The sequence below is a fragment of the Gymnoscopelus braueri genome (genome assembly GCF_963280865.1).
Source record: "Gymnoscopelus braueri genome assembly, chromosome: 7".
Classification (NCBI taxonomy): Eukaryota; Metazoa; Chordata; class Actinopteri; order Myctophiformes; family Myctophidae; genus Gymnoscopelus; species Gymnoscopelus braueri.
Genome location: NC_137608.1, coordinates 51345382 through 51371078, shown reverse-complemented (window position 1 = coordinate 51371078; position 25697 = coordinate 51345382). Strand labels below are relative to the sequence as shown.

General features: G+C 42.1%; 4 protein-coding genes across 6 annotated transcripts in view; all 4 read right to left on the bottom strand.

Annotated features, from left to right (window-relative positions):
- Nucleotides 1-25697, bottom strand: part of LOC308087924 (H-2 class II histocompatibility antigen, E-S beta chain-like) — a 224182-nt gene that overhangs the window by 81525 nt on the left and 116960 nt on the right. The gene's annotated exons all lie outside the window — the stretch shown is intronic.
- The window catches only part of LOC308087919 (H-2 class II histocompatibility antigen, E-S beta chain-like), a 662842-nt gene that overhangs the window by 534704 nt on the left and 102441 nt on the right, over nt 1-25697 (bottom strand). The window lies entirely within an intron of this gene.
- trpm3 (transient receptor potential cation channel, subfamily M, member 3) overlaps nt 1-25697 on the bottom strand; it is a gene marked incomplete at both ends in the record, with an annotated part of 344779 nt that overhangs the window by 317823 nt on the left and 1259 nt on the right. The gene's annotated exons all lie outside the window — the stretch shown is intronic.
- Nucleotides 24320-24838, bottom strand: LOC308088252 (uncharacterized protein; the record flags this gene model as incomplete). The annotated part of the gene is made up of 1 exon (XM_080432656.1): nt 24320-24838. The coding sequence occupies one exon, from the start codon at nt 24836-24838 to the stop codon at nt 24320-24322; it is 519 nt and encodes a 172-aa protein (XP_080288782.1).

The window sequence follows — 25697 nt, the reverse complement described above, 5'->3', positions numbered from 1 at the left end:
CCATTGACCAGTGGAGTAACTAACACATTTTTCCTTCCGGTGAAATATTATCTTTTCTGGCCAAAAAGTGTAATTTAGACTTGAGGTGGAGGGCTCAGAGTGTTCTCACTAAGGAAAGTAGGCTTTCAACATCTTAAAACCGTCTTTGTTTTGGTGAGTAACGAAAGCATTTTTTTTTTTACTACACACGAGAGGCTACCGGGGTTGTGCGGGCATTCGGGCAACGGCTCGAAAGTACCAAATCGGATAAGGAGAACTCCTTCTAACGCTATGGACCAGAGCTAGGTAAGTCCCTGTGACATATTAGGGTCATGTCCAGGGGGCTGTACTCGTATATCAAGCCGCCTCACGCTACAGACACAGGAGATAGGCTCCTGCCCTGGGCCATTGCTCGGCAAGGCTTACTTACTTATACTTTACCTGCCTGACTTCATCTGTCAACCTGTCCATTACCAATGCAAACAGGAGTGAGTGCCCTTAGAGCCACCTTCCAGTAGAGAGCGAGTTCAGGCCAGTCTAGTTCGGATGTGTCTGGAGTGTTTGAGACATTCAACAAGTGTTTTGGGGTTTGTGCCAAGAGCCGGCTTTCACTGCTTAATGGAGTGGAGCGTGTCAGCGAGGCATAAAAGATGATCTCACACTCCTCCACATACACCGCTAACGGCCCAACTTCTAATCCTCCTACAAAATGAGATCCTTTGAGAACGCTGTACGCCAAATCTCTCTCTCTCTCTCTCTCTCTCTCTCTCTCTCACACACACACACACACACACACACACACACACACACACACACACACACACACACACACACACACACACACACACACACACACACACACACACACACACACACACACACACACACACACACACACACACACACACACACACACACACACACACACACACACACACACACCTTACTATACTGGTGAGGACGTCAACATTTTTGGATGGCAATTTAATGAATGCCATTTTTAGCCCTATAACACTAAAGCTGAAAATAGCCGATCTACAAGCTCACGACATGAGCTCGAAGCGTGAAGCACTGTGAGTTTGTAGATCGGAAAACATAAAACAACTATTTCTCTATAACAACCATAACAACTATACTTGTGGGGACATGTGGTCCTCACTAGTAACACACACACACACAAGCATGACAAACAAAATGCCACTATCGCGCCATTCCGCATTAGCCCCGGAGATCCCTGGCCGTTGCCACGACAACGTATGGACGTAGGGTAATTACGGCCTAGTGGGTCCACTGTAATAAAGTGTGTGGGGGGGGGGGGGGGTGTTGCGGCCCTGTGGCCCCCAGGGGCCCCCTGCTTTATGGCCCTTTATGACAACGGTTGCTGCTGCCACAACGCTAATGCGAAACACTTAAGCTTCCAGCTTCAGTGACTCACACACAGCTTAAAAAGTGTACGGTTCAATGCTGGGCCAGTGTTGTAACATAAACCACTTGAACCCTGGCATCCCTATTCTGAAGGGAACAAACCGCTGAAAATAGCCGATCTACAAGCTCAGAGGTTCTCAGCTCTGAGTTGTGAGTGTTACTTTAGATCAATTTTTATAAGCTATAGTGCAGGGGTCTTCAACGTTTTCAGGCCAAGGACCCCCTAACTGAGAGAGCGATGAAGCAGGGACCCCCACTACATATTGTATAAAATTGTGTTTCAGATTAAACTTTTTTGTTTACTTGGTCTGCTCTTTTTCCCCTCTACACCTAATACCTCTTTGCCAAAAATAGCCGATCTACAAGCTCACAACGCCTCGCAGCGCGAGGCGTTGTGAGCTTGTAGATCGGCTATTTTTGGCAATGGGATGCTAGGGTTCAAGTGATTAATGTAAAAAAAAAAAATCATATAACACAAAGATTTGGCGGACCCCCTGTAGTAACTCTGAGGACCCCCTAGGGGTTCCGGAGCCCCTGTTGAAGACCCCTGGCTATAGTGTATTAGATTTGGATTGGTATCATTTTTGGATAATTGCATAAAGCATGATGATATTTTTGCTCAGAACAAGGGACACTTCTGTAACTGGAGGTATAAGATGTCCTTCCTCCCATGCCTACTCTTTCTCTGCCGTGAAGGTTGTGACTACAGTATTATCCACCATGTCTCGGCACAGACAACTTTGCCACCACGAGGAGCCCTCGCCCCCGTTCATGTTGATATTATATTAACGAAAGCTAAACTGTCTGTTAAATCGGGGAACATTTTGTATTACAAGTAGAGAAATATTTGAGCATCCAGGAGAAATACTATCTGCCTGCTGCCTACTGTAACCTTGTATCTTTTCTCTCTGAATAGAATGAATTATTATCCTCACTACTAATTGACGAGGACACCCATGGAGGTGTTGTTCCCTGCAGTCTCACAGCAGACACTATGGCCCAACTAACTCCACACTTTCCACAAAAAAAATCCTCAATATTCTGCCTATAATTAGGACATTCACAGGAGATATGGGGAGGGGAGAGGAGAGGATGCAGAGTAAACAGTTGAACTGTAATGTGAACTGTGTAATGAAAGCAGTTTAAACTAAAGGCATGCATGACTGGGCAGCTCTCTCTCTCTCTCTCTCTCCCTCTCTCTCTCTCTGCGTAATGAGGATAAATTACGTCTCCGGGTGGAAACCTAATTTTGTCCCAAAAAAAGAAAGAATCTGTGTTCCAATGGATCCAATGTGGTTATTATTTCATCTCAAGCTCGTCATTGGTTAAATATTTTATTAAACCCACAGATAAACTTTCGCTTTCCAAAACTAGAGAATATAGCCAATCTCCAAGCTCGATCTGTGAGCTTGTAGATCGGCTATTTTTGGCTCTTGTATGAAGAAGTAGGGTATTAATTTTTGAAAAAAGAAACGTAAAAAAGTTGAAATATATGTGAGGTTTCTGCCGGTGGAAGGAATGCAGGAGTGTGTGTGTGTGTGTGTGTGTGTGTGTGTGTGTGTGTGTGTGTGTGTGTGTGTGTGTGTGTGTGTGTGTGTGTGAGAGGGGGGGGGGGGTCTCAGACCAGAGTGAAGAAACAGCTTTGATGTGAAACCGCGCTGTAATACTGTACAGTAAGCTGACTAATCCATGAGGGCAACAGCTCAACAAATCATGTGCTCTTTTATGACAGGCTCCATATACACTGCCTTGACGCGCACGTGTGTATGTTTGTGTGTGTGTGTGTGTGTGTTTGCGTGCGTGTGTGACATTGTAAGTCACTTTGAATGTTATTAAGGTGACTATAAAACCACTATGTAAGTGCATTAAAATACTGTGTGCGTGCGTGCGTGCGTGCGTGCGTGCGTGCGTGCGTGCGTGCGTGCGTGCGTGCGTGCGTGCGTGCGTGCGTGCGTGCGTGCGTGCGTGCGTGCGTGCGTGCGTGCGTGCGTGCGTGCGTGCGTGCGTGCGTGCCTTTGTGCAGTACTGTGGGTGTAGGGTGGCAACAGTAACTTGGAAACAGACTAATTATGGAGACAAAGACTTTGTTTAGTGTGTGTGTGTGTGTGTGTGTGTGTGTGTGTGTGTGTGGGCCCGGACCGTGGCTTGGCGGTCTGGGCACCTAGGGTCTATGGTAGCCTGGGAGGAGAAATTGGCCCTTTTGGGACGATTGTGTGGCTTTAGCAGCTGTGTGTGTGTGTGTGTGTGTGCGTGCGTGTATAGTTCCACAGGTGTGGCTGTCTGAGTGTGTTTGAGAGAGAACGGTAGATGTGTGTGTGTTTGTACCATAGACTGTATAAAAGAGATGGACAAAATCACACAGACTGTAAATGAAGCCTATTTTTCAACGGTTTCAAATCCGCCATCTTTAAAATATATAAAAAAAGCAACCGGAAATCAATCGCCAAATGAATGCTATTGGTTGGGTAGCTTGTCAATCAAGAGCGGGGGCGGGGAATGAATGCTATTGGTTGTGTAGCTTGTCAATCAAAACATCCCACCCCTCCTAGAGCATACCCTACTTTATCGTACATTTTTAAATAAATAGGACCATGATTTAGAAAAACGCATATCATGATGATTGAAAGAAGACTTTAAACTAGCGACTGGAGGTATAAAGTGTTTATGAAATGTGACAGGTGACAATGTGACAATGTTTATTAAGGTAAGAAAATCAATGAACGCCCTACTTGATCATATCATATCTACTACAGCGTCACACAAAAAAAATCAAACGTAGCAGATCTGATACTTTTACTGTTTTTTTATTTGAATCGTGAAAAGTGACAGTTTTGGTTGATTTAAGGCTAGGTGTGTGTGTGTGTGTGTGTGTGTGTGTGTGTGTGTGTGTGTGTGTGTGTGTGTGTGTGTGTGTGTGTGTGTGTGTGTGTGTGTGCGTGCGTACATTGTGCTTTGTGTGCATGGGTCAATCTTTGATGAAACTACATTCATAAATCATAATTCAGGCTATCGTGTATTATTCAGTTATTCACCTGTCTATCTTATGTGTGTGTGTGTGTGTGTGTGTGTGTGTGTGTGTGTGTGTGTGTGTGTGTGTGTGTGTGTGTGTGTGTGTGTGTGTGTGTATAGCAGTCCTGTAAGGGTCTGTCTTTGACACAACTACATAATTCATGGATCCTTGGCTGTTATACCATATCCATACCATATCCATATGTAAGGTTGTGTGTGCACTCTGCAGTATATATCAGTATGTGTCAGGCTTTCATGCAGCCACATGCATGATTCCAGTATCTTTGGTCACAGGTAATTAACATAATACTGTATGGAAAGAATAAAGTGTGAAAGTTTCACTGTCTTATTTATGAACAGTATCTTCTTTTTCCTTATCGTTTAATGTTTCTGCAATGTTGCCTCAGTATAATATGCACCGACCTTTCTGTATTCTGAAATGTATCTGGCTGTGTGTGTGTGTGTGTGTGTGTGTGTGTGTGTGTGTGTGTGTGTGTGTGTGTGTGTGTGTGTGTGTGAGAGTGTGAGAGAGAGAGAGAGAGGGGGCAAGAGTTCAGTTTTATGGAGCTGCTATATTTTTCAGCTGAGACGGATACAAGACAGTTTGCTGAGTGCTGTCCTTGGTGCTGAATGGAGCGTAGGGCAGACAGACAGACAGACAGACAGAGAGACCACTGTGGATCAGCTTTGCTTTTTGTGCTTGTAAATTGAATCTCCAGTTGTAGCAACCCACACAATGTAAATGACATGGAAAGTGACGTTTAGGGCAGAGAGAGAGAGAGAGAGAGAGAGAGAGAGAGAGAGAGAGAGAGAGAGAGAGAGAGAGAGAGAGAGAGAGAGAGAGAGAGAGAGCGAGAGAGATAATTTATTTGTACAACACGTTTAAAAACAACCAAAGGCCAACCAACGTGGGAGTTTATAAAGCACATGAAGAAGTGTTTTTTAAAAGGCCAAACAGGTGCGGGAAACAGGTGCGTTTTGAGTCTGCTTTTAAAAATATCCAAGGAGCGTGACTGCAGACCTAACCGGTAGAGGTTTAAGCTGTTCCATCATTTTTGGAGCAGCGACCAAAAATGCACGGCCAAGAGCTACTGTACTTGACATGAGCTGAAAGACACGAAACAATCTGTTCATCTTTAATGTTTTAAATGGTTTTGCTTGATACTTTTACGCTGTAGTATGATCAAGTAGGGGCTTTAAAGGATCTACACCATGAATTTAAAAAAAATATTTGATATTTAATATCATATGGTGTATATCCCTCAAACCTTTTTCAAAAGGTTTGAGCCTAAATCATCACTCAGATATACTCATCCCAAGTCAATTGTCTCTGGCTTATACAGCACTTTCAGCTGCAATACCAACACGTCCTCTTGGGCAGGGGGGGGGGTTCTGAGCAATTCTGTCTGTTTTATTATTAAACATTATTAAAAAATCGAAAAAAAAACACTTTGAACATTTTTGAACAATTCCATCAAGTGTTTGAGGTGCCTGTTTCACCCACTTCCGGGGGGCGGAGCCAAAATCCGAGCCCGAAGTATTTGTTCGTAGACCCCCACTTAGGGGGGGTAGAAAAAGTTTCGGAGCGATTCGGGCACTTTTCATTTAACATTGGGTTTGCCATCAAAAATGTTTGTGACATCAGAAACATTTCCATTCTGAGATCGCCTGTTCAGACACGCCCATTCTGGAAATCCATGAAATGAGAAGGAATGACTGAATTTAAAAAAAAAACATTTTTTGGGGTACAAGAGACACTGGGGACCCCAAAAAATACAAAAAAACAAGAAAAAAGTGATTTTCATGGTGTAGACCCTTTAATTAACAAAATAACACAAAAAGTTAAAATAAGGATATAAGAGGTTTCTGCCCGACAGCTACGGTATTTTGGACGGAGAATAATTTTGTGAATGTTTATTCCCCGGCTAGATTGTAGCTAGAGTAAATTCCTGATGCTGTTGGCTATTATTTCAACACACTCTCAACTCCCCAAAATGCATAATTATCGTGACTTCTTTGGATGTGACCAAACGTTTGACTGGAAGAAGGTACCGTAGGGTCCCTTCCAGTCATCTGGTGCCGTCCCGAGGCACTTCCACACTCCAGGAATGTGGAGGTGGCGTCCTCAAACCCAAAACATAAAAAAGGTGACGTCTCCAGCAAAAAAAACTGTTAAAACGACAGAAGCGCTGAAGCGGACTTGAGCCACGAGAGGCACCGCCGAGCGAGTCGCCGTGCCGAGAGTTGCAAAGTCCGCTTCAGCCAACTCAGCACCGTTCGAGTTAAAGGGATAGTTCACCGCCAAAACGACTTTTTTTTCCTATAAATTAGTCACCCCATGGAGACTTGAATTCCTGGACATTTTTGTTTTTGTCACATTCCTAAGTCAATTTGATGACCGGCAGCGGTTCCGGTAGGAGACACAAAGAATCTCCTTCGTGTCTCCTATACCGGAACCGCTGTCTACAGCATTGGTTCTCAAAGAGGGGTCTGGGACCCCCAGGGGTACTTGAGGGGGTTCCAGGGGGTCCCCAGGTAAATGATGGATAGGAACCAAAGGACCCTTATGGGTCTGTAACTCTGAGAAGTGTACAAATGGAACCAAACGGGTCCATTTGGTTCCATTTGTACACTTCTCAGAGTTAAATTAACATTGATTTTACAATATTAATTGGGGTCCCAGAGATAGAATTGCCATTAAATGGGGGTCCGTAGCCTAATGCATGTCAAACTGGGGGTCCTTGAAATTAAAATGGTTGAGAATCACTGCTAGAGCCGTAAAAAATTATCTTCTCTTATGGGGGTCCGTGGCCAATATTTTCAAATGGGGGTCCACTGGCTAATAAGTGTCAATTTGGGGGTCCTTGACATGAAAAGGTTTGAGAACCACAGGTCCGCTGGTCATCAAATTGTTGGCTTAGGAATGCAACAAAAACTAAAAAATCTCCATGAATTCAAGTCTCCATGGGGTGACTAATCCATAGTTTTTTTTTTAGGTGAACTATCCCTTTAATGTCCCGATAGGGACAAAATGGTAACTCATATCCCTCTTAGTCAACATGTGCCGTATCACGTTTGACTTCTTGCGACGTCCGTCCCAAGACGTCACCCGTGTTCCATCTTGGGAGTGAGATTATTATGCGTTAATTATTTTGTTGATTTTAGCTTTAGTCTTCTCCAGTGGTGGAAAGTAACTAAGTACATTTACTTAAGTACAACATTGAGATATTTGTACTTTACTTGAGTGTTTCCAATTTCCAAAACATTTACTTCTACTCCACTACATCTCGGATCCAAATATTGTACTTTTACTCCACTGCAATTATTTCAAAACTTTAGTGACTAGTTGCTTTTCAGATATAAATTATTACATTATAAAACATACATTAACCACTTTAGCCCTATTTTATACCTAGGCTATTTGAAAATAGCAGATCTACAAGCTCACACCGCGTCGCATCGCAACGCGTTGTGAGCTTGTACATCTGCTATTTTCAAATATTTTAGTACTTTTACTTGTGTTACTTTAAGTACATTTTGATGCCAATACTTTTGTACTTTTATTCAAATACATTTTGAATTCTGGACTTTAATTTGTAACAGAGTATTTTTATATTGCAGTATTGGTACTTTTACGTAAAGAATTTGAGTAGCCTACCTTTTCCACCACTAGTCTTCTCTCTGTAGTTTAGAATTGCTCATAAATGTTATAAATGTGGGTGGTTTTGTAGACCTTATGTTCAGAGCGCTCCCATACCCTAAATTATGCAAAGACACTCTTTTGCATAATTTGGTTTAAAAATTGGCTTCACTCACCACTTGTGAAATAAAATGTGTCATATGTCACATTTAGTCTTTCAGAGGCTATTTCATGGTCAAACCAATGAATTCCATTAAACCTTCCACCAAAACAATTTTAGATTGTGAGGCAACCGTCTGCCAAAACATTCCTGTTTGATATTCTGTCCACGACGTACAAACATTTCGTTGTTGTCGGGCAGAAATCTCTTATCTCCATATCTGAGCTTTTTGTGTTTTTTCGCCCCTACTTGATCGCTTGACGCTGCAGACACAAAAGCATCAAAAGCAGCAGATCTACAAGCTAGAAACGTGGCGCGAAGCGACGCGTTTTGAGCTTGTAGATCTATTGCTTTCGATGCTTTTGAATTTGAATCCTGGAAAGAAACCGTTTTGGACATATGAGGTTTCCACGTCGACAGAGACGATTTGCAAAAAGGTTGGTGCATTGCCCTGAAGCTAGAATGTAGAAATATTTAAATATGATTTGATTGTAATCAGCAAATCAACTCAGTTTGACAAAAGTCATTTTAAACCAGTGATCCGAGCTGAAAGTTCAATCATTAATAAAAAATATAAAGATAAGCAAATAGAACCTACCGTACATACAGTCCATAGTATGACTAAAATAGACATATATTGTGTATACAGTACAATGACCAAAGATACCTGAATTATGTATGTAGTTCTATCAAAGCCACACACACACACACACACACACACACACACACACACACACACACACACACACACACACACACACACACACACACACACACACACACACACACACACACACACACACACACACACACACACACACACACACACACACACACACACAGCCATATGAAAATGTATACAGTAGGCTACACACATACAGTATGACGGAATATTGTATAATATAGCGAAGCATCCCTGAATTATGAATGTAGCTCTGTGACAGGACTGACACAATGGGATAAAAAGAACACACACGCACACGAGAGCGCTAGTGGTGGAAGAAGTACTCTGATATTTCACTCGAGTAAAAGTAGCAATACCACAATATAAAGATTCTAAAAAGGCCATGTGTTCAAAATGTTACTTGAGTACAAGTATTGACATGAAAATATACTTAAAGTACCAAAAGTAAAAGTACAATAAGTAAAATATTTGAAAATAGCAGATCTACAAGCTCACAACGTAATATTTTAGCCTAGGTATAAAATAAGATTAATGTACGTTTTATAATGTAATAATTTATATCTGCAAAGTAACTAGTAATTCAAGTTTTCAAATAATTGTATTGGAGTAAAAATTAAAGTATCGAAAATTGGAAATGCTACAGTAAAGTAAAAAAATTTAGTACAGTACTTGATTAAATTTACTTAGTTACACCACTGGACAGTACACGCGCACACACACACACACACACACACACACACACACACACACACACACACACACACACACACACACACACACACACACACACACACACACACACACACACACACACACACACACACACACACACACACAGACACTCTGTATTAAAAGGTAAATGACAGTATAGTAGTCAGAGTTTATATATGGAGCTCATTAGGAACAATAAAAGTGTGTCAGCTACGGTTCATTAACTCAGAGTTTCTCACGATGGATGAACTCCTGTCAACTCTACCTGAGGAGAAGGAAAGGCTGAGTTGAGAGGCGTTAACAACCATATAATTGACTCTTTTTTTTTTATGACTTCTGTAATTATGCAACTAATGAGTTCTGATTTACTTAAATTCAGACTCTTCAGACACTTACATTTTTAAATTGTGTTTGTAAACTTTAATCAAATAAAATTCTCTCAAATTGATTAGAACTTAATTGATGTTTTTTAGTCTAAATATGAATTATGTTAAATCTTCGAGCCAGGACTCCGAAATCAGGCTCAGAATAGAGCAAAACTCTAGCATCTGTCTGATCTAGCTTCTCTGTTCTCTTCATGGCCATAGTATCACAACTGAAACTGTCAAGAGTTATAGGGGTCCATGGCCTATTGCATATCGAACTTGGGGTCCTTGAAATACATTTTAAAAAGTATGAGAACCACTGACATACAGGGAGCCGGGGATCGAACCGGCAACCTTCAAGAATCCCACGCCTCTTACTTACTCCTACTTCCTTCACAGGTGTTACCAATGATACTAATGAAGGCTCTGTTCCATTCTGGTCAAACACAGTCAGGGTGCTGATATTGTGCATGTTGGCTCACTGGAAACACTGCTACACCCAGTGTGTCTCAAAGTGTGGTCCAGGGACCCTCATGGTTCCTTGAGGGGGTTCCAAATGGCCCCTTAAAAAGGTGTGTAACATAACTCTGAGAGTGTGAAAATTAGTTATTGAGTCTTTGGCCTACAAATATATAAACTTGGGTCGGTGCAATGAATGGAAGAGTCTGAAAACCTTCCCAAAGTAAAACTTATTTGGTAAGTAGGCTATATTTGGTACCCAATATACTTCTAATATCTGATAATAATATATAATAATCTGATCCTGATAGCATTATCGCGGACACATGCGCTGTTGCCCACTACAGACGAACACCAAAACTCTCGCCCCAAAACAGTCACCCCGGGGGAAATCCGGTGGTATTCACCTGGTATTCCTAAACGTAACCTTATTAAACTATGCCTAAACCTAACCTTATTCCTAAACGTAACCTCAGTAAAACAAGTACAGGAATACAACCGCTGGTCCGTGTTTTGGGGCGAGTTTTCCGGTTGTTTTATATCGACGTCACGGCACCGCGGCTTGAAGTTGCAGGAGATTCTCTCCGTGGAGTAATAATTAAACACCTCAAACTACACGGATTACGTTGACACAAACACACTGGAGTGATTTAGAAGCACTTTATAAAAAACTAACACTTATGTTGATTTAACGTTAGTAGGCCTGTATGTGTTTTATTGTTGGACATGCGGCAGGTTATAACATGGGCTTGACAGCCCCTCCTCTTCCCGGTTTGGCGGATCTGCTCCGACAAACTTTCATCCCTGAGTACCTGCCAGGGGGGTACATGTGATGGCCCCATGATGAAGACAAAGCCACACATTTGCATTCCTATGGGCGAGGGTCGATTGGCTGTGCCTGTGTGTCTGCGACGGACTATGAGCTCAAGGCAGCGGCTGCCTGAGCCCACGTATCTATTGTGTGTGTGTGTGGGGGGTGGTTGTTATTTTTTCATTCTAAATGTTATGTCGTCGCGGAGTTGTGCGGCACACCCTAGCATTCCTCACGGCCCAAAAAAGGTCCGATTGCCAGGGTTGGGAAACACTGCCGTAGACTAAGAGAAGTCTACGGTAGATCGACTATGGTTCAGCACGCGGTACCGGCGAACGACAAAGCTTAAGTTAGCCATTACAAAGCCGTAGCATACATACACACACACACACACACCCTTTTCAAAGTGGTAGTAACAGCCATGGTAACGACAGGTGCTCGTGACCTTCTCACAAAATGTCTCCTTCTTTTATCTTCATCCACACAAAGCTCAGCCTCCTGTCTGCAAAGTTCACCGTCTGCAAACAGCCAGCACAGCTCAGCTATTGAATTTTAATGTGGTGTGTGTGTGTGTGTGTGTGTGTGTGTGTGTGTGTGTGTGTGTGTGTGTGTGTTTCTGAAGGAAGGTAAAACTTCAAGCTGTCCCTGGAGACACTCTTGAACAATCTAATGTCTCCCACTTGTCGCCCACTTACCGTTCTCTCTCAAACACACTCAGACAGCCACACCTGTGGAACTACACACACACACACACAACCCCCTCCCCCATACACCAAACAAAGTTGTCTCTACACTGTTTCCAAGTTACTGTTGCCTCCCTACACCCACAGTACCGCCCACACACAGTCATTTGACTGCACTTACAGTACATAGTGCCTTTCTAGTCATCTTAATAACTTTCACAGTGGTTTACAATGTCACACACACACACACACACACACACACACACACACACACACACACACACACACACACACACACACACACACACACACACACACACACACACACACACACACACACACACACACACACACACACACACACACACACACACACACACACAGCTGGTTAGCAGCAGTGAAGCTGTGAGGCCTAACCAGTATAAGCAGATTAAAGCAGCAGCAGTATAGTGGTACAGTACAGTATGTTATGTTATGTGGGGCGGCTCCTCCTGTTTGCTAACGCAACGTGAAAAGTAATCTCCTCCTCATGCATGACATGGTGCGGTTCCAAACGCTGACCTGGCTGCGACTGCACGGATACAAGACTTCCTGTCAAACAGACATCAGGTGGTGAGAATGGGCAGTCAGTGGCGCCGGCGCCTGTTTAATTCAAAGACACAATCCAGTCCAGTAAAAAAAATTAAAAAAATCTGTCCAGTCCCCCGCATCTCGCGACCACCGCTAGGTGCAGGGGACACAGGCTGGGTCTCCCCACCGTGGGGAGAGACTATATTATTGTATAGTTGATTAAACAGAGGATTCCATTTGGTTACAGCTGACTTTTGGGATGAAGAAAAAAATATTAAAAAGAAACTCTGACATCTACACTTCATGGAGTAAATTTTTTGTACCGAATTAACCAAATGAACCGAAATAAAGTAAAAAATAATTAACAAAACCACCGGGAGAAAAAAAAAACGCACAGCGCACGTGCATGCGTCCCCCGATGTGTCCCCCCCCCCCCCCCCCCATGTCATTTTCCATTCCAGCGCCCCTGGGCAGCATCACATCTGACCCCCTGACCCTCAGCACTGGAGCACCCCAGGGATGCGTGCTGAGCCCTCTCCTCTACTCCCTGTAAACACATGACTGCACGGCCAGACATGACTCAAACGCCATCATAAAGTACGCGGACGACACGACAGTGATAGGCCGAAGTCTGACTATAGAGACGAGATCAACTCACTGGCACTCTGGTGCCAGGAGGACAACCTCACCCAGGTCGCCCATAATAACTCACCGCCAAAGACGGATATATCTGTCTTTTTTTCTTTTTAAACGTCCAGAACCCAAGATAACGTGATCCGAAGATTTACTGCTCCATTCACTTCCTGGTTAACTTATTACTTTAAATTCCTGTATCTCGGCTCCTGTGTACTTAATTTTTTTGACTATGTATTTTGGGCGAAACATGCCATTTTCAACTGGGTACAACAAGAGAACGGAAGCGCAGTGATTTCCTCCGTGATTAGCAACCATCAGGTACTGGAGATAAATATTCTGCGGTTCTTGAAAAATGCTTAAAAATGCTGGCAGAAGCTACCTGGCAGCATTAAAAAGGCCCCTGGCAGTGAATGTGTTAACATCGACAAGACCAAGGAGCTGATGGTGGACTTCATGAGGCCGCGGAGAGATCATGCACCTCATCCTCATCTATGGCACTGCAGTGGAAAGGGTCAGCGAGTTGAAGTTCCTCGGCGTACACATCGAGGAGGAGCTCAAATGGGAGACACACACCACACACACAGGAGGAAAAAAGGCTCAGCAGCGACTGGACTGGCTCCGCCGCCTGAAGAAGCTCAGTCGAAGGCGTTCTATCAGGCTGTGTTACGGGCTGGTATGCAGTGTTGATTTCGTCGACTAAAACTATGACGAGAAATGTTGGTCGACTACCTTTTTTCACTGACGAAAACTAATAAAAACTAAGCTATGATGACTAAAACTAAGACTAAATATATTGACAATTTTGTCAACAAATAAAAACTAGACAAAAATGTTAGTGAGGGACTTTAGTGGAGAAGAGATCCAGTAGAACTAAAAGACATGTCATTTTATGTTTGGTTGCGCTCGGGTGTTGCGCTTTGAAAATAGCAGATCTAGCGCGACGCGTTGTGAGCTTGTAGATCGGCTATTTTCAGCACGCAACCAAGTGTAAAATCAGCCATTACGACGCCATCAAGGCACCGTTCAAAATACATTTTAGTCGACTAAATCAACTGTAGATTTATTCGACTATAATCTTATGATATTTAGTCGACTAAAACTAGACTAAAGGTAAAACATTTCAGATGACTAAAATATGACTAAAACTAAATGGAACTTTATTCAAAAGACTATGACTGTGACTGAGCCTTGTTCAGCAGCCTGATGACAGGCTTTTTTGCTTCTGTAAACCTGTGATGTGACAATAAAGCTTCTGATATGAGGTTTTCACCTGATAGATGATATACTGTATGTCAGTGATCCTCAAACTCTTTTCCAAACTTTGTGTATGTTCATGTACATTCATATTAAAATATCAACATGCTACACAAGTAAAATCACAAAGAACAGATTCAAGAACAGTAACATAACAAAGAACATACAGTAGAGTCTTGGCTCTAAATATAAAACTAATATTGCCTTGTGTTAAACTGTATCGTTTGTCTGGGGACTTGGCTTTGGTTTGACTCTGTGGGCAGTGTGAGGATTTCAGACATTTACACTTTCCTCCTCCCTGCCCCCTCAGTGGTGGAAAGTAACTAAGTACATGTACTCAAATACGATTTTGAGGTTGTTGTTTTTTTTTTTACTTTACTGGAGTATTTCCAATTTTCACTTTTTACTTTTACTTCTACTCCACTACATCTCAGAGGCAAATATTGTACTTTTACTCCACTACAATTATTTGAAAACGTTAGTTACTAGTTACTTTGTAGATTTAGATTATTATTTCAAAATATACATTAACCACTTCAGGCCTATATACTGTATACTTCGGCTATTTGAAAATAGCTGAACCACAAGCTGACCTATAAGCTCACAACGTGTCGCAAAGTGACACATTGTGAGCTTGTAGATCTGCCATTTTCAAACCATTATTGTATATTTTGAAACTTGTAAAATGAATCATTCTGCATAATGAATACTTTTACTTTGGTACTTTAAGTATATTTTGATGCCAATGCTTTTGCACTTTTACTCGACTTTTAACAGTATTTCTACATTGTGGTAAACAATGTGAATATTTCTTCCATCCCTGCCTCCACTAGTTCTCTCACCAGATGGTACAATACCACGTCGACACCATAATTCCCTTTGGCACTTTATTACGCCTTAATTATTGCAGGGAGCATAACTTTAGGTTTAATCAGTGGTGGAAAAAGTACTAAAATTCTCTACTTAAGTAAAAGTACCAATACTGCAGTATAAAAATACTCTGTTACAAGTAAAAGTCCAGAATTCAAAATTTACTTGAGTAAAAGTACAAAAGTATTGGCATCAAAATGTACTTAAAGTACCAAAAGTAAAAGTACTAAATATTTGAAAATAGCCGATCTACAAGCTCACAACGCGTCGCGATGCGACGCGTTGTGAGCTTGTAGATCTGCTATTTTCAAATAGCCTAGGTTTAAAATAGGTTTAAAGTGGTTAATGTGTGTTTCATAATATCATAATTTATATCTGAAAAGTAACTAGTAACTAAAGTTTTCAAGTAAATGTAGTGGAGTAAAAGTAGAATATTTGCCTCTGAGATGTAGAGGAGTAGAAGTAAAAGTATTGGAAATTGGAAATACTCAAGTAAAGTACAAATACCTCAGAATTGTACTTAAGTACAGTACTTAAGTAAATGTACTTAGTTACTTTCCACCACTGGGTTTAATGATTTAAGAATACGGAAGATGTCATCCGCCCACACTAGACTATGAAAAGACAAGACAAATATTATACTGACAAAGCAACGGTTGCATAGAGCATTGCTTCTTCTTTCGCCCGCGTTAGCGTGTATTTGGCCGCGGACGCCCATCTGTAAAGAATTTCATGCCAGTTTTGTGTTGTTAAAATGTTATTAAAAGATGTTTAAAAAGATTATATATATTTTAACCAGAAACAGGATCATGTCAAAGGTCGTGTCCAACCTAGACACAGGATCCAAATATCTCAATAGAAGATCAAGGAGACCAAATACAACCACCTCAAAAGTTTGTTGCTGTCGGGCGCAAAGCTCCCATCTCTAAATTTTCTTTCTTTAATAAATCAGTGCTAGTGAACCCTTTATGTCTGTCTGTGGGGTTTATAAATATTGAATCAATGAAAAGTATTAATATAAAAAGCGCTTCTGAGTAAACCTCCTAACTCCATTGGATCCTCAAACTGTCGGTCAAACCTCCTAACTCCACCCTGCGTGGCACACAGAGCAGCTGCAGAGCGGCAGATAAAACAAACTTAACAAGGCAGGCTTTTCTTCTTTAAAAAAAAAAATCTAATCAATGATGGATATAACAACTATCTCCACATTGACTGGTCAAAAACCTCCAAACTCCACTTGAGCTGGATTTGGGTAAAGTGATGATCTGACAATATATAGAGTCATAATTCCAACCTTGATAAAGGCACTATTATGTTGTTTTAAATTATTCAAAATATTCCAATCATTTTCAATATTTAAAAAAAATAGCAGATGTACAAGCTTGTAGATCTGCTTTTTCTTTAACACTTGCATGACTAAGCTATCAATATGACCGATTTTGAGAATTTAAAGTGGATTATCTTCTCTCATGAAGCTCTGAGAAAGTTCCCCTTTCATGACTTTTCCTAAATATTTGTTTCAAATCATCTCCGTTTTTTTTTTCTTCTGAAACGTATTATAAATATGAAATATATACCATATATACCATCCCAACCGTTATATTTCGGCTAAATTGACCGCTCTCCCCCTCTCTCCCCAGGCAAGAGCAGTTGACACCTCTAGACCCCCCGCAGAGCGGCCCGTAGACGAGCTGCTCAGCGAGTCTATGCGAGTCCATGTTGCCATGTCTGCTTATTATAAGCGACTTTGGGCTTGTTTTTCACGTCTTTCTATTATTATTATTATTATTATTATTATTATTATTATTATTATTATATATATATAATCAAAATTTGGCAACTCTCAGCTTTTTAGAAGACAATGGAACCCCCCACTGTTTGGGGGAGAAAGTGTGAACTAGTCTGGAGAACAGAGGGAGACAGTGGCCAATAGGATTTGGGGATCAAAATGATCTTTTTTCAGGCTTGGTGGAGGAGTATGAAACCTCAGTCATGCGAGTGTTAATAGCCAAAGTATACATGGATAAAGTTGTTAGCTCGAACCACAGATTATATATTTTCTTTCATGAAAAATGAATATGTTGGACATATGACTGGACAAAATAACCTTTTATTCGCAGTCGCAGACACACAAAAAATTTAAACAAAAATCTCATAACAGAGCTTAAAGCACAGTACTTAAACAAGTAACTTTTCACCACTGAAAACCACAACATGAACCATGAAACAGTGATCAAACCGTTGAAATCACAGTTCACAGCAGAGCAACTCCTGGTTTCTAAGCAACTGGCAGAGACACCAGCACAAGTTTTTTCAGTTTGTTTTGTGTTTTTTCTCCTCTCTCCTTTCATCTGCATTTTTTATTCCATCAACGCAACCGAGCAGAAAGACTGACGGGGGTGACGACCCCATCGAGTTTCTTAACCCATTAAGACCGGGAACGCATCTGTGTCAGATTTATTTGGCTATTCAAAAATAGCAGATCTACAAGCTTGTAGATCTGCTATTTTTGAAAAATCTTGAAAATCTGTGCAAATCTATCTAATATATATTTATTAAAGCGAACATTGTAACTCAAATCTTTGCTTCTGGGGGTCCCTGGAACAAAACATTTTGAGATGGGGGTCTGCGGCCACATACACATACATCTAAAAATGTATGATATAGCACAGTATGTTGCTATATCAGTGCTGCGCCAACTTTTTCATGTCAAGGAGCCCCAAAATTATATGTATTTGGCTGCGGAAGCACAGATCGGAGTTGAAAATGTTTGCTTTAAAACACAAATGTTTGCGATTTTTCCCAAAGAGATTGCAGATCTACAAACTCATAGCGCAGCACTCGGTGCCGCTTGTATATCTGCTATTTTTTGATAAGCCAAAGAAATCTAAAAATGACAAGATGCTTTTCCGGCCTAAATGGATTAATTCACAATGACACAAAAACACTTTTTGAAGTGATCCTCTTCTCTTCAACGCTCTTAAAGACAATCACGAGCCTGTTGAAGTGGAACACAGCCTTCCCATGGAAACCAAAAGACGGTTCTTATTGTCTCTTCCTGAGCACTTTTACTCAAGTAGTGTACAATTCTGAGGTATTTTTTTAACTTTAGTGGATTTCGGCCATTTGAAAATAGCCGATCTACAAGCTCAGAATGCGTCGCATCACGACACACTGTGAGCTTGTAGATCTGCTATTTTCAAAAGATTTTTATACATTTTATATATTTGAGAACTTGTGAAATGGGACATTCTGCTTAATGAGTACTTTTACTTTTGTACTTTAAGTACATTTTGATGGCGTTACTTTTGTACTTTTACTCAAGCAAATTTTGAATATGGAACTTTTACTTGTAACAGAGTATATCTACATTGCAGTATTTATACATTTACTTAAGTAAAAAAAAAAATTACTTTTCCCACCTCTGGGAGTAGCCAATATATCGGTCATTATTACATGGCTTGGTTGAATGTTTGGTTCTGATTCTGATCACTGAACTCATTGAGCTGTTGTTTTTCTTTCTTCTGTTGTATGGTGAATCCTGCATTGTGATGCAATGAGCTTGGGCTGATATTAAAAAAACTAAACATGAATATTTATGAAATGTTTGCCTGCAGTATGACATGCTGCCCAAAACAGTGTCAACTGGTTTAAAGTGGATACGTTTGAGTACGTATCCATAATTAAATCTAGTGTAATCTGTTCCGTCTGAGTCTGAGGAATGAAAAGTCAACACTACGGAATGAGCACTCCATGTTAGAACCCCACACACGCACACGCTGACACACACACAAACACACACACACACACACACGCACACACGCACACATACAAACAACTTAGCTTTTTACGAGAAGCAAGGGCAAAACACAACTTCACCCTGTGAAATAAACTCACAGTAACATGTAAGTTTCTTTGCCCCAAAAGAATCAATGTGATGTTTGAAATGTCAAATTTGTTATTTTGTCCAGACAATAAATACTGAGATGTTTGTAAAGCGCAACACGTTCAATGGATGTTTCATCCTGAGTGGTTTAAAAGGGTCCATGGCCTTATAAGTTCAAAAGCATTCCTTTTTTATTATTGTTTTGAAAACGATGATCGTGATTTACAGGCTTACAATGCCTGGCGATGCGAGCCGTTGTGAGCTTTGTAGATCGGCTATTTTCACTACTTTAGTGCGACACACTTACTGTATATGACGAAGTAGGGTGTTAATTTACTTAAGACATTTGGATACACAAGTTCTCTGCCCTTTCTGGGTCCATTATGGGTCCAAGAACAAAAAGAAACATACAAAAGCAACAACATTCCTCAGATAACAGGTGACTTCAACATGTAACACAAAGTCATGCTGCAGAACGACAGTACAACAAAACACAAGCGAAGCAAATACTAGTTTGTGGAATTTGGCCAGATGAAAAGAATGTCAGTTTGATCATAAGCTCATTAAACTGAGTTACAATGCTGCACTTAATGAAATATTTCACTGTGATGTTTTCCTCCTAAACCCTGCAGCTTATGGAGAAACACAACTAAAGTAAGCGACTCATTAAGTACACAGCACTTTCACCAACAACTTAAGAACTGCTTCACAATTATCAAAGAAAGGAGAGAGATCAACGGTTCTGGAGGTTAGTGGAGCAAAATATTTTGTGATGGGGTCCAAAGGGCGAATTACGTATCATTTTGGGGGTATATCAGAGCACCACTAATATACTGTAGCGACACACGTTTTTCAGAAAACTTTTTTTTAGAAGACATCTTGTAGAACCAGCATCAGGTCTTAATGGGTTAACGGATCCCGTTCAGAGGACCTGAGAGAGCTCTCCCTGGTTTACAGAGGGATACATAGGTTCAGCTCTGAGGTCGCTGACAGTCAGCTACAGATAATGTGTTCTCTGGAAGCAGTGGCATGCATGATGTCAGGGGGCTGAAATGTCCAACACAAACTTTAAGACAAATACAGGCAGGCTCACACAATCAACGGTTTCAGTAGCAGATCTACAAGCAGATCTACAAGCTCAAAACGTGCCGCTTCGCGCCACGTTTCGCGCCACGTTTCGAGCTTGTGGATCTGCTAATTTTTTCTTTTATCCCACGATTTTTGTAACCCATTTTTTCACCCAGTGCCAATTGCCTAAGCTGTAATCCTGGGCTCTACTCTCCCACTGCCAGCCTGGGGAGAGCCCAGAACTGAGCTCATGCTTCCTTCAATGCATGAGGAGTGAGCAGGCCGCTTCTTATCACCTGACAGGGGGGAGTTTCCCCGGTAGGACGTAGCGTGTGGAAGGAACACGTTATTCCAACCAGTTCCTTTCCCCTCCATCAGGCGCCCCGGCTGACCAGGGGGAGGCAGTACAGAGACCAGGATTACTGCATGTTTTTGGTGAGGGTTCCTACCCTAGGGAACACGGGGAGAACATTCAAACTCCACACAGAGAGGCCCTTTCGTCAACCCCACCTAGGGTATGGGCACTGATGACGCGGAGGAGAGGACACGCCCCCAGCGCCAACAGCGTCCCCGGCGGGATTTGAACCAAGGACCTTCTAGCTGTGAGGCGACAGCGCTACCGACTGCGCCACCGTGCGCCCTGGATCTGCAACCTTTGATACTTTTGTGTGACACTGTAGCATGATCAAGTATAAGGCAGAAACCTCTTATCTCCATATTGTAACTTTTTGTGATTTTCTGTTAAGTAACAGAAAATCACAAAAAGTTACAATATGGAGATAAGAGGTTTTTGCTCAACAGCAACGACGCGCGCACACACACACACACACTCGCAGCTAGGAACAGTGTTTGGGGGTCATTATAACCAAGCAACACAAATTCCTACGGGACCATGCTTAGCTTCTCTCCTCTGAGGCAGGCGCACACACACACACACACACACACACACACACACACACACACACACACACACACACACACACACACACACACACACACACACACACACACACACACACACACACACACACACACACACACACACACACACACACACACACACACACACACACACACACACACACACTACAATTAATGTACTTAAGGCCAGGCCGCACCAATGCAACTAGTTGCAAGTCCTTGCAACAAGACTGTTTTAAGGACAGTCCAATGCAACTCCTTGCAATTACCATTGGGGATACTGGTTGCAAGAAGTTGCATGTTGCAAGGAGTTAAATTGGTGTGGACTGGCCTTTACACTTTAACCACTCCTGTCTGGAGAAACATAGGCTCACTCAGGTTCAATCATGCAACGTCACTCACCCCTCCCCCCCCTTTTTTTTGAGCGACACTGTTATACAAATAGGGCTTAAGCCGTTAATAAGACTAATTGGTTTGGTCGATTATTTAAAAGAAAAATCGATTCGAATTTTTCGGTGTCGATTAAAAGAGAAAAAAGGAAAATAAATTGAAAAAAAAACCTGCCTCTTTATTCAATTCATCCAAAACGTATTTGCCAAAACATTCACTAAGAAGACAATGGACAGTTGCAGCTCAATAGTGCTTGGCAACGTGTTGTCACCACGGGGGGGGCGTGGCATAGTAGCTGCAGACATATTGGTGGGAGTCAATTAAGTCAAGCTGTTTATGACCCACTGCCACTACCAAATGGCACTTGTTGACGCCCCCTTCAGGTTTTTTGCTACGCACTATAAAGCTAAACCACTGAAACCCCAGTATCCTTATTGTGGGAGAAGCTTTCGCAGAAAATCTTCTATTTTCAGCGGAAACTTTCCCCACAATAACAGAAAAGACACTAGTACAGAGCCCTGAGAGGGACTCTGTATCAACCATATAGGGTGTAAGTGTATAAGGGCTGTATGGGTGAGATATATCCAGTGAGCCACAGCATCCTTCAGGCTGCATCGACTGGCAGCCAAAGCCATCCATACCAGCTCTGCCCTTTTCAAATATGTGGAGCAGACGGCAGCCTGAATCCATCCATACCCACATCTCCTCACAGAGAAGAAGTCCCATCAATGCCAGACGCAGTGCCAACAAACAAACTCACACACGTTGGAATTACTTTCGAGGACATCATCATTTTAGGACAGCAATTTACGTTTTATTAACCCTATACCCTTAAAGGCTGAGCTGTACTCAAACGCTGCCTGCAACCAGTGCTTAATTTGTAAATGATTAGGTGCCGGCGCTCATGAACCCGTTAGTCTCTCTCTGTCTCTCTCTCTCCCGGCACATGAGCCACAGAACGCAGACAGATATACAAGCTCATAGCACGGCACCGAGTGACACTCTATGAGCTTGTAGGTCTGCTATTTTTGAAAAATCCCTGGCACAAATTATTTTTTTGATGGGGGGTCTGCAGCCAAATACATAATCATTTTGGGGGGTCCTTGACATGAAAAACTTTGAGAACCACTGACCTAGGCCATTATACTACTAGGGTGGAATCTTTTCGATAAGGTGGCCAGTGTCATGAAGAGATGATGGCAAAAATATAGTTGTCCTCAATAAATGACTTAGGCCATTATTTTAGTGATGAGGATATCCCCAACCCCTAATTCTAACCTGAAACATTTTTGTCATTGTAAGTATAACTCCCCAAATATTATATAACCATAAACCATTTCTCTAGGACCATTTTACTCATAATCTATTTCTGAAATTCTACTGTACTTGTGGGAACATTTGGCCCACATTTGGTCACAAGTATGTGCGCGCACGCACACGCACACACACACACACACACACACACACACACACACACACACACACACACACACACACACACACACACACACACACACACACACACACACAACCCCTCAGGCTGGTGGAAGATGCCAGTAACCTACATTGTACATCAAACTTTCAACACACTCCAAAAAGACCAATGCCTTAAAGCTGCTATAAAGATGGAGAAAAGGAAGGGAACGAGAACACAGAGTTTGAGTGAGTGAGTGAGTGAGTGAGTGAGTGAGAGACCAGTACGCATGTTATCAAAAGGTTCCTCTCTCACAAATGAATCGATATTTACACTGCTTGTAAAGTTTGTAAGTTTGGTCTTCGAGCCTTGTGTGGAACTCCGCCCTTATTGTTTTTTTTGCTCTGTATTTTGTAATCTGTGGACCCCTGGAAAACTAGATGGTACATGCATCTCAATGGGTTATTCCCAATAAAAGAATTACAGACACAGACCGTCGAGGGTCAGGGCCCGTCAGCGCTCCAGCTCAACTTCAAGGGCCTCGCGAGTCGCGACCACCATTTTTTTTAGAATTGCCTCTAAGTCTCAACATTGTAAATGAGGGTGACCTCAACATTCAGTTATTTATAAATAAATGCACGGGCAGCAGTGGTTCCTGGTTCAACCCGAGTGAGTTGAGCGCACGGTGTCGAGTTGGTCGGATAGGCGATTGTCCAGAAACCGCCAATCCAACGGATAGGCCCGTTGCATAAAAAGGCTCTGGCCGTGGCCCAAATAAGCCAATTGATTGCCATGGCAACCGCAGCCTAAGCTTCTTTTGGTAAATTCCTCACATCTGCCATTCGATTAGTTAGTCGTTGATTTGTTTGCACTCCACACATTCTCCACAGACAAACGTCTGTGGAGAATGTGTGGAATGCAAACTAATCCATTGGTTCTCAAAGTGGGGTCCGGGCACCCGCAGGGGTCCTTTGGAGGGGTACCAGGGGGTCCCCAGCAAAATTAGTTTATAGTGTCACAATCATTGGTTTTTCAAAAATAGCAGATCTACAAGCTCATAGCACTATGAGCTTGTAGATCTGCTATTTTTGCAGAATCTTGAAAACTCGATTTGCTCCAATGAAATCCAATGAAACTGGTCAGATGACCAATAATATCCAATGAAATCGACAGGAAGTGGAAAACACACAGCCTAGGAAACAGGTGAATATATATTTTTTAAAGCGAACATTTGTAGCTCAAATCTTTGCTTCTGGGGGGTCCCTGGAACAAAACATTTTGAGATGGGGGTCTGCGGCCAAATACATATCATTCTGGGGGTCCATCGTCCTCAACTTACGTCGTTCCCGAGTAGGTCGGTACCAGGCAGGCACCGGTCTAGTTTTAGTACAAATTTGTGCGTTTCATAACCCTCAGAAACTCCTCCTCGTTGACCTCTCCGTCCCTGTCTTTATCTGCCGCCTCAATCATTTCCTGTAACTCTTCGTCCCTCACGTCTTCACCCAGCTCCTTCGCCACCCTCTTCAGATTTCTGAATGAGATTTTCCCCGTTCCCTCGTCGTCGAACAACCGGAAAGCCGTCAGTAATTCCTCCTTTACGTCCTTTAAGCTCATCTTCGGCGTCACCAGTCCGAGAAAGTCATCGAAGTCGACTGTCCGCGAGCCCTCCTTACCGATGTCTGCCATCATCCTTTTGATCTCTTCTTTCTTTGGTTCAAAGCCGAGGGCTTCCATGGCGAACTTCAGTTCCTTTGCGTGTATGGTGCCCGTTCCCTCGGTGTCGAACAGATCAAAGGCGTCTCTGATCTCCTGCGTTTGCTCCTCTGTCAACTCGGGTTTGGGACCAGGCTTTTTCCTTTGGGTAGCAGTGGGAGTGGCACTTTTATGGCCTGTCGTCGCCATTTCCCAATATTGAAGTGCTAGACAATGTTTCAAGAACAGACGACAACAAGTAAGCTAAGCACACAGCAGTAAACGATGGGTCAATTGTCCATTTATCTATAGAATAAATAGAGGTTTGACAAAGGTCATCGTCCAGACATAAAACGTGTTTGTTTCAAGGTTTTGCTAGCTGAATTAGCTGTGCGGTTTTGAGTCCAGTCGGGGCGACACTTGTATCATCACTATGATGACACTCTCAGCCATGCCCGAATATGGAGTTCCCTGTCAGTCCTGTCCAAATATGGCGTTCCTTTCCATCAGACTGGCTTAAAGTAAGTATGTCAAAAATAGCAGCTTGTATAGATCTGCTATTTTTGACACATAGTTTGACATATTTTGACAATCGTCGATCTACAAGCTCACAGCTTGTTGTGACATGCTGTGAGCTTGTAGATCGGCGATTTTCAGCAAGTGTAGAGGGAAGAAAGAGCAGACCAAGTACAGAGTCAAGGTCAAGTTAACTAAGTATGGAGAGTATTTAAGTGGTTCAATATCTGAAAATACACATTAACATGAATCCGACATCCAACAAAAAACACTGATGACAGTGCTGTCAAGCAAGTCTATGAAGCCATCTATGAAATCTATGAAAAAGCTTAATATGCAACATAATTGTATACAATATGTAGTTGTGGGTCCCTGCTTGATCTCTTTCCCAGCTAAGGGGTCCTTGGCCTGAAACATGTTGAATACCCCTGCTTTACAATGCATTTTTTAGAATCAAAGTGTTCCTCAGACAGCAATGGTAAACGTGTGTAAACCTGGAAAAGAGATCCTCTGGGGATTTTTGTCAAAATTGATATCTTTGCCCATCAATGCC